Source organism: Echinops telfairi, unplaced genomic scaffold (genome assembly GCF_000313985.2).
Source record: "Echinops telfairi isolate 266 unplaced genomic scaffold, ASM31398v2 ScPeMD7_7424;HRSCAF=8462, whole genome shotgun sequence".
Classification (NCBI taxonomy): Eukaryota; Metazoa; Chordata; class Mammalia; order Afrosoricida; family Tenrecidae; genus Echinops; species Echinops telfairi.
In genome coordinates this window covers 64,232,561-64,242,744 of record NW_022111324.1, presented here as the reverse complement: position 1 = coordinate 64,242,744, position 10,184 = coordinate 64,232,561, and the positions used below count along the sequence as shown (strand labels likewise).

The window sequence follows — 10,184 nt, the reverse complement described above, 5'->3', positions numbered from 1 at the left end:
AATAGAGAAAGATAGACTGTGGCCTGCAGGCAAGATCTGTGTCTTGCTGAGCCAGTAAATTCCATTCTTTTCCTTCCAGTAACTGAAATTTGGACTTCCTTCTTAGAAGTGGCCCAGATTGCTCCAACATAGTCTTACAGACACAGGAGCTCTGAGATCCTTCACTCATTCACTGCCATTGTGGTGATTCTGACTCAGAGTTGAGAGTAGAACGCCCCTTGGCCAGTTCTCAAGGTTGTCAATCTATGGGAGGAGACAGTCTCCTCTTGCCCCCATGGAGTTTCTGGTGGGTTCAAACTCCTGCCTTTAGTTTAACAGCCCAATTTGTAACCCGCTATGCTACCAGGGCTCTTCCCTAAATCTAACCAAGGAAGCCTTTATGGAATGGAGATTATAGAGTGCATAATCTCAAGATGCTGATGTTCCGTACAAGAGCCATTTAGTGATGCTGTTCAAGCAAGGGTTTGTTGTCAAAACATATTTGGTATCATCATTTTCTAAATGGTCAGATTAAATGCAGAAATGTTTCCATTCCGGTAGTTAAAATTTAAATCAATACCCAATATTTTAGAAAACGTAGAGAAATGGGAAGTTAGTAAGAGTGGCATCATTCCACATTGCTCCTTTTTTTCTACCTGCTCGGAGATGCAATCCTAAGGGCGTGCATGTGAGCGAGGCCCTTAGTGTCGGCAGACCTGTCTTTTCATCCTATCTTCCTTCTCTTGTCTTTCTAGTAACAACCCCCTCCCTCCTCACTCACCTTTATTTATTGTTTTAATTACCCTGTCTTTTAAATGTTCCCTGATATGCTCTTCATAATTTGAAGCTATCATCTTGTGAAATTTGGCAGCCTTCCCTAAACTGAATAATAGCATTGGCCATTAGTTCATTAATTCATTCACTCATTCAAGACCTATTTATTGTGTTCCTATAGCATTTACAGGGCTATTTATCGCGTTCCATTCCTGGGGCTGCAGGCAGACCTGGCTCAGCTCCACAGATGATAGTTGGGGTTGGGGGGATGGGGAAGCCAGGGGAGGAAATGAATAGCTATTTAAGAAAAATCAAATCCCTAAAAGAAATCATCAAGTGTGTATGCATAAAAGGACAACTGCGTAGTTAAAGAGAGCGACCGTCTCTTTACCAATCCGACCCCATTTCAGTCTGATGTACTTGTGTCTCTTTCATCTTTCCAAGCTGTTTTGGAAAAGCTGTTTTGGTATACAGCTGGGGATTTACTTCTTGAAATCTGATGTCCTTTGCTTCTGACTTAGGGATTTTTGTCCTCAGAGGGCTCCAGAGTCTGATGGAGTTTCTGGGTCCTGGTATATTGTCAACAGCCGTGAGATTAACACTAATAGCTTATTGCTAACTAAGCACTGGAAAGAGAAGATCTAATCTTTTCTAACATGCGCTTTCTTATGACTTAGGTGTGTAACCTTGGTTTAGGGATCTTAACTACCCAGCCTCATTCTTCTTACCTGCAAGTAATCAAATAGGACTCATAATCTTTAAAAGTATTCTCTTCTTGTAATTCCTCTACTGTTTAGACATCTGTCCCCACTGCCACAGATTAGTAGCCATTCAGTGTAACAAGAGTAAGCCACATGACGAAATTGAGTTCATGGGGTATCTGATCAAAGGTATCCCTGGTGGATGAGATTGAGTGTGGGATGCTAGTAAAATTAGCTGTATTCTAGACCAAACTGCTAGGGGTAGAGGGATGTGCAGAGCTGCCTTACAGAATAGAAAAGCGGTATAAACAAATGTTGCCCTCGGCTCTGGTAAAGAATAGTCAATAGAATGCTCTGGACAGCCCACACAATCAGTTGACTTTCTCAAGCATGCCTTCCTCAATTTCTCCCTGCTTTACTGGTGACATCCTGAATTTTCTCTCCTATTACATTGACCCAAGGTGTATGAGACACCCTAGCAAGCGTGTCCTAAGTTCGAAGTGTTGTGCATTTTCACTGGGGCCCTGCTTATACTTGACTTTCTCCTTTATACTTAGTATCATGATGAAAGCCAAATGAACTGGCAATACCATTCTCTCCTGCCCCTTCTATCTGTTAGTGAGATTTTAAAATATTGTGGTTTAACGTTTATGGAATACTCACTCTGTAAAGGATGACAAGAAAATGAATGAACTATACTCTTGAGAGTGAAAGGAGGGAATACTATAAATTATTAGGCTAGGACAAAGGGCATAAACCAGACTGTCCTCAGCCCACTGGGTCACATGGTTCCCCATAGAGCCAGTCATCTCACTAAATTGATTTGAGTCATTGCATTCCTATAACAATTCTATAAAGCAGTTCTTATTGTTATTCCCATTTAATAACTGAGGAAGTGATGGAAGTCCAGGAATCTCTGCCTGGGAAAGCAAATGGCTAAGTGCTCAACTTCTACTCAAAGGCAGGTGGCTCACACTTACACAGAGGTCTCTTGGAAGAAAGGCCTGGTGAACTACTTATACCCTCTCTCCCCCCACATGGGGTCCTCATTAGTTATATAATTCTATGGTGACTGGTTTGTTTGCTAGAGGTCCTCCATAGGCTTCTGTGCATCATCATCATCATCTCTCTCTCTCTCACACACACACACACACACACACACACACACACACACACGCACACCAGTACACATACACCTCTAATTAATTTGCCGGGGTTGGAGTGAGCAGATTTTTATCATATTCATTTATTATTTTTTAAAAGAACCTTAGAAATGTGTAGAGAGCCCTAACATCAAAAAATAGAGTAATAACCTCTTTCAGCATGTTTGTACAGACACCAGATGTTAAATATCTCACTTTCTTTTTTCTTTTTCTCAGTGGCTCTTTGAAAATTTGGATAGAGTAGTTAATGGAAGCAATAGAAAAAGAAAACCTTGAAACAATATTGGATATCCATAGCCACCAAGGCAAAAACACCTCTCTGTGCTTGTGTGGTGTTTCATGGATATACACAGTGTGAACCTCAAATATTCGTATGTTGAATGGAGTGGTTAAAATGGGCAATGCTTATTCTGAAGTCTATAATATTTGTTCCAATAGACTCGCCTTCTGTCTCAATTTCCCTCTTCCAGGTCCTACACAAACCCCTCCCCCCAGAGTTAAATTACATTTTACTTTGGACAACACTATCACACACATGATTGAGTCAACAATTTATGACTTTTAAAAATAGGAATTTTGTCCTCTCTTAGGTTTATTGTTTATTATAATCATTTTTCAAGTGAAAAGGCTAATTTACTCTTTCTATAGGAATATTTTCAGCTTGATTATCATAATATTACAGCTGCCTTTAAAGGTCTAAAACGGGACATTGACCTTGAATGTTTTTTTGCATTTAGCTCCTAGTGCTTAACATTCAGGAAAGAATATAACTGCAACTCATTTATTAATGTATAATCTTCAAAATGTTAACTATGGCTCTGTAAATACATGCCAGGCAGATTGTAGAAAGCTGGTATCACACTATAAAATGTGCTTGCTTTTTTTTTTTTAAAACCAGGAGAAGAATGTTGGAAATACAACTTAACTAAAGTCAGTTTTCCTATTGAAGCTACTCTAGTTTATAATTTAATTTTTACTGACATCCTACCATGTCTATTATTAGCTTGACAAAATGAAAGTGAAATAAACTCAAATTAATTAAACAGAAAGTGAACCACCTTGATTAGTTTTTCTGTCTTTCTCTGATTCTGAATCCTCTTTCTCATTTTCACAAATATACTTGGGAAGAAAAAGTTTGATGTGTTGTGGAGATGAGGCAATTGCTCCCCAGAGAATGGGCTTTTTTTTTTTTTTTCCCTTCTTCATATGGGTTCTATAATGTGGGAATGGGATGGGTTTATAGAAGAAGAGGTTTGTCACAAGGGAAGATTTTTATTAGTGCCTCTGTGGAAGTGATCACTTTCTGTAGAAATAATTGCTTCTTGCCAATGGAGACAATAATTTAAATATCAAAGCCTGCGCCCTAGAAATGAAAGGCAACAGAAAATGAGGTATGATGAATTGATAGAGGTTTGGTGGTAATAGAGAACAAAGTAATCATACTGACTCCGAGAGAAGTTTGTGTGTTCTCAGTGGAAAAGGTGTGTTGCTATGCAGGTGGGTAGCACAATAGAAATCCCAGTGAAGAGATGAGGAAATAGGGAACAGATGAGTGAAGCAACTTGTTTACACCCACCCAGCTCACTAGCAGGCAGAAGGGATCCCAGTGGCCAGGCCTGGCTGTTGCATTCAAAGTCCTGGTCCCAGGGATGCTCACGGAGGGGTTTCTCCTGAAGTAGTTTTTTTTTTTAACACAAGACAGCAAAGATGCAGGGAAAATAATTCCGAAAGTTAAAGAGCATTTCACACATTTTTCTGGGAACATAACTTTCAAGGTGATTTGAAAAACCCGAAACTTGCGCTCCCTTGTTTGGTTTTAAATATTTAAGGAACGGTGCATGTGAAGGATGACATCAAACTATGCTTCCACAATAGTTTGACAACTGGGAGCAGTTTAATCCTGATCAGTTCTCTTACTTTTCAGTCAAACCAAAAAAAAAAACCTTTTAACATGCTGACATTGTGAGAGAAAGTGTTTCTCCTGACTTTGTAGAATTCATGGTTAGACTCTTTAGGGAAATGATTTTGACTAAAACAAGACAATGTATTATCTGGTATATAAAATAAATGGACATCTACCTCAGTTTGGGTTGTTTTTTTTCCCCACTTGACTGTTACTTCTTCCCATTCTGATTCTTTCTAATAGAAATGAAGTCTGTCCTCTGCTTGCATACCTGTGAGTCCACTGGGGGCCTGATCATAAAGTTGTTTGGGTATTTGTGGCAGTATTGTTTCAGAAAGCAAGGCTGGAAATTAGGCACCGAGTGAGGACCTGATGGGTAGACTGACATTCATTTGCTAATAGTCTTTGTGAACACAGTCATAAGAATTTTCTTTTGTGTGATTCAGTTTTTTCCTGCTTTCGGTAGACTCCTTGTGGTAAGATTGTGAAGTGTATAGACTGATTAGCAATATGTGTTTATTCTAGGTTTTTTATCTAGTTTGTTGTTTGTTTGGTATCCCTCCCCAGTCCCCCTCGGCCCCCAAATTGTAATTGAGATTCTTACACGTTCAAGCTCAATATTACTTGTGGTGGATTGGTGTGCTGTGATTATCAACTCCTTTCTCCTTCAAAGAAGAAAACTCCCTGTGACCAGGGAAGGGTCCTGAGAGGACTGAGTTGCGGATGTCTACAATGGTCTGGAAGCTCTCCCGGAAGTTGAGTGCAGTAGAGATTGTTTTGAAATTTAAATGGGCTAAACTGGATTTAAGACAGTAGGTGTAATCTTAGGACCTTGACTTGTAGAGGTGACATTTTGATCCCCAGGGAAAAGTTCGCAGCCCTACAAACCTACAACGCTTCTGGTCATTCAGAAAGCAACTGGCTCCGGGAGCACTGCACCTTTGTCAGGTGAATTACGGATAGGGAAAAACCAGTGGGGACTACAAAATGTATGTTTGTACATGTTTCTCTGTAAATACAGCAACCCTGGGCGTGGGGGCGGGGGCTAGTGGGACTTATACACAAATATGAATTTAATAGGTTTCAAAATATACAGAGAAGGAACCAAATGGTTCATTACAAGGGAAACTAAGTACCGAAAGGGAAATAAGAAAATTCTGCAAAATAGAAAACTCCTAGGAAATGTGGTGACTTAAGGGCCATCGGTAAATAATTGACTACAAATCTTGTCTTTAAAAAGCCATTTCAAAGGAGGAGCAAACAGGATCTGTCACAGCATGATAATGCGGAGGAACTGAATACTGTACAAGCGCCTGCACAGGTGCAGTCTGAATGCATTTAGTGTAGAAAGATGTGCTGAGGACATTAAGATAAATTATATATGTATGCATGTGTGTGTATATATACATATATTTACACATATACATTTTTTTTTAAAGAAATGCCCCCAGATAAAATAAGAAGGAAACTTTTCCTTCTTTTTAATCTTTGGGGGGATAGCCAACAAAGGGGTGCTATCATTAGAAAATGTGCACAATGGAATCTATTAATAACCTTGATAATTTCAGTTTTATTTAGAAAGCAATATAGCAATCATATGAACAAGACAGGGGTTTCTGTCTTTCTAAGGCTGTATTAGTGCCATAATTATTTTCTTACATTTTAGAAAAATGGTGTTTCTTTTTCAATATGCCCTTTTTATTTATTTCTTAATTTTAAAAAAGATTACATGTCTCATTTTAGATTGAATAGAATCATCCCTCCTCCCCTCCGTGTCTGCCAGAATGCTTAGATTTTCTTCTACATCTCAAAGCTCTTTTAATTCACTGCTCACAACCAAATTTACATCTTAATTGCAGAGTTCACATTTAACAATATAGACAGCATAATGCTACTGGTAATTAAGCTTTTACTACCTGCTTTTATACAGTATTCTCAGCCACAGTTTTTGCTATGTGTGTTCTGATCTAGAAACTTGCATGGATTTAGACCATGAATATAAGGACTCAGACCCATATCATGTGGTAAAATACATGGCAGGAAAATTGCTTTCTTCTCTAGGGGGGGTGGGGATGGGGGTGGGAACAAAATCTGTCATTTTTGTATGCTGAATTTTAATGTGGCTGTTCTGTTTTAGTATTGTTGCTTTTCTTTTTAAGATCTAGAAAATTTGAAAAGGGTATGTTGAGTTTAGCTTTCTGATTTAGTGAATTTAACACACCCTGGCTATCTGAACTCATTTGATCTGGACAAGCATGCTATTTATATCATGTAGGGATTAAGATGCCAAAGGTAGGGAGCTGGAGAGTGGAATTATATCAAAATCGAGGATCATCCACTCTCCATAAGGTAGTAGTTATCTTTTTGCCATAAATAGCTGCCCTCTATTCCAATGTACATTTGACAGTATCCAAAAATAATATTAGTTTAAATTAGACCCTAAGGAAATATTTGGGTGTATCAATATAAAGCTATGTTATTGTAGGAGGAAAAACACAGTTATATAGTTTATTTTTAGTGCTTTGCATTGAAAAATCTTAGTTTTATAAGTTATTATCTGTTTGAAACTAGTTTTTCTGATGACCGGACTATACGATTTATGAAGTGTTTGGGGATCAATTGTGTAAAGCACGTAGGGTGTTACACGGCGTGGCACATATGGATAAAGCTGGATGCTGTCGCTTTCTTTGTAGCTGGCTCCCAGATTAGACTCATATATTGAAATAAACGTGTAATCACGAAGACTTTTATTGCAGTGTTCAGTACTGCTTACCCTTCCAAATGCAGTCTTTATTGTATTAAAATTAATTGAGATGAATTCTATACACTATTTACCCTATAGCCCTTAGTCTAACACCCCCGAAACTGGAAAAGCTGTTTTGTCCTGTGGTTGTTTACCTGTTTTTAAAAATCCATGCACTCTATATCTAGATGGAGAAACAGAAGCAGGTAGAGAAATATGTAGACAAATAATTCACACGGGCATGCTCCTGAATTGTTTGGATACACTATTTCCTCTTCTGTACTGGTATAAAAAAAGTGCATGCCACCTCATATGATAAGCCCAGTTCCTACGCAGGAGCAATTAAGATCTCTAAATGTCCAGCCTCTCTCAGGAAAGAAAAAAAAAAATGCAGGAAGAGACATGATGACAAACAAATGAGCAAATACATCACCAAGTAGGAATACAGCCCCAGCGTGTAGTAAAATACAGACAACGGTGGTAGGACCAACTTAATTCTCTACCTTCTGCAGAATCCTTTCCCAAATTCTCAAATTAACTGAGAGTCTGCGTGAGTTCTTCTTTTTCAAGGCAAAACAGATCTCAGCAACCCGGCACTGACTTCCCCAGTGCTTAGAGAGTGAAGTAAGTTATGTTTCTTTCTTTTTTTGGTCGTCAGGAAAAAAGGGAGAAGCCAGCAGCCAGTTGAGGCACAGGGAGCGTGTCAATCTCGCCGGGCTCGCGCCGCCGGCCCAGCACAGCGCCTACCTGCCGGCTCCGCTCGCGGGCGCGGCCTCCCCGCGTCGCCTCCCTCCTGATTGGGCGGCGGCCCCCCAATCGGCGGCGCGACTGGGCCAGTGGGATTGCATATGTAAAGCCCTACTTCATATTAATGAGCTCCAATCGCAGCTTTAAGTCCTTGATTAGGAGAGGGTGAGAGCTTTGGTCCCAACTGGCTGTGCCTATAGGCTTGTCACGAGGAGAACATTTGTGTTAATTGCACTGAGCTCTGTCAAGGAAACTTTGATTTATAGCTGGGGTGCGCAAATAATGGTTGCCGGTCGCACATGGATTCGGTAGAACTTTGCCTTCCAGAATCTTTTTCCCTGCACTACGAGGAAGAGTAGGTATCTTTTTTTTTTTTTTAAACCCCCCTTCCTTTCCTTTTTAAACTCGGTGTGTGTCTGTGTGTTTGTTGGGGGTGGGGGCGGGGTGGGTGCGTGTGCGCGGCTGGACAGAATGTATGTCTCGGTGCACGGATTCAGGTACTGCCCTGGCTATTTTGTGTGGCGAGTGCTTGTTAGTGTCTGTCTTGTGCCTTTTGTGCCGAGGGTGATCTCCTAATTCAGTAAGTCGAGGATTGTTCTCTGACTACAATGTTACCTTTGAGGCGCAAAGCTTGGTGTCAGTAAAACAGCTATGTGACAGTCACTTCTTATTCAGGTGCTAAGAATAGGCACTCGGCACAAATGCTTAGTGAACTGTTAAAATGCATCTTTTACTGGGACCCATTTTTCCCAAGGAAAGATGTTTTAAAATACAATATTCAAAATGATTTATACTATGGAGTGCCTCTTATGTATTTGCCGTTTGACAGATATTTCTAGCTCCCTGTCATTTCTTGCCGTGCGGAGTTTGAGGCAAAATTGCACATTTACTAATTCTCCTTCAGAGAACAATTTAAAAACTAGCCCTGTGCAATTCAGGGCTAGAATAATGTTATTTGCATGGTTAGCGTTAAGTCAGCACTTAACTGGAAAACCAGTCCATTAAGTAACATGAGATTTTTCACACACTATAAATATTTAAGGGAGGGGGGAAAAAGACTCAAAAAAAAAAAAGTATTGACTTTTGAAAATTTCCCCTTAAATAGGCAATTCTGAGAGTGTGGGTTTGGTTCATGTTTCGTGTCCAGGAAAGATAGAATAGTACTTTGGTTCTTACAGGCAGTTTAATTCGTATTTATGAACATCTTTATGCCCTGGGAAATACACATTTAGATCGCTAAAGGTTGGGAGAGTAGTGGGTGGGGGCTTGAAGAAGTACATGATGCATTCTTGTGTAAATGAGTAGGTCATAAACTTAATTTCAATCCACTGTTAAGATAAAATGCTAGTGTGTCAAGGGAGGGAGCTGTCGCTGGTTCCTCTCTTTCTGTTGAGTCAGTTTTATTGCTCCCCTTTCACATTATAGTAGTACCAACTGTTATAATTCTGCAAAGAGTGCTCTTGGCAAACGTTTCTCTCTGTAGATTGTGTAGAAGATATAAAACTCAAGAGATGAGGCAGTGCATTATAGGGGACTGTCCACTAGCTGTCCTTAATGACTGCATTTTGCATTGTTTTTGTAATTAAGGAAGAGATGAAAAGTGACTTGCAATCTCAGTGACTGCTTGTGTGTGTATACACACACACACACACACACACACACACACACACACACGCACACAGGCACGCACATAGGATATCAGCCAAGAAATAGGACTTAAAAGGAACTGAGAGGGGAACATCCGTACTTGCCTCGGTTTGAAACACTCAAGGGAAGAGAGAACCTGAGATGTGTGAAAATAAAAATGAAAGATAAATAAAGGTAAGACTCCACTCAATTTTAATTTGCAGGCTGGTGCACCAGGTTGAAGAACTGGCAGAGTTTAAAAGGCCCTCATTATCAGGAACAATGCTTTATCCGAGCTCAGCCAGATTTTGAACTTTCGCTGGTAAATAAATAAACAAGACAAACTTTTACAATCCTCCAGAGGCCTTGGTTTAGAGTAGTTTCCTTGAATTTAAGTTCTTATAACTAATTTGAATAATTAGTTTAGAGAAGCCTCTTAAAGTAGATACATTTAAATGAATCCAGGGCACATGTGCTTTTGGCTTTGGCGCAAGATTCAAACTAGCTTTCTTTTGGGCTCAATTAAAAGTCATTTAAAAAAAATCAGA

General features: G+C 39.6%; 1 protein-coding gene across 7 annotated transcripts in view; it reads left to right on the top strand.

Annotated features, from left to right (window-relative positions):
* ESRRG (estrogen related receptor gamma) overlaps window positions 1–10,184 on the top strand; it is a 710,000-nt gene that overhangs the window by 451,599 nt on the left and 248,217 nt on the right. The window contains exon 1 of one of the 7 annotated variants that reach the window (XM_045298140.1): window positions 8,212–8,365. The exons of 5 other annotated variants lie outside the window; for them this stretch is intronic. In XM_045298140.1, the coding sequence (XP_045154075.1) occupies window positions 8,310–8,365 (56 nt within the window). In that variant the 5' untranslated portion in view covers window positions 8,212–8,309. Of the gene's footprint in view, window positions 1–8,211; window positions 8,366–10,184 lie in introns of those variants that run through there. One more of the 7 variants, XM_004699898.2, reaches the window with a different exon arrangement.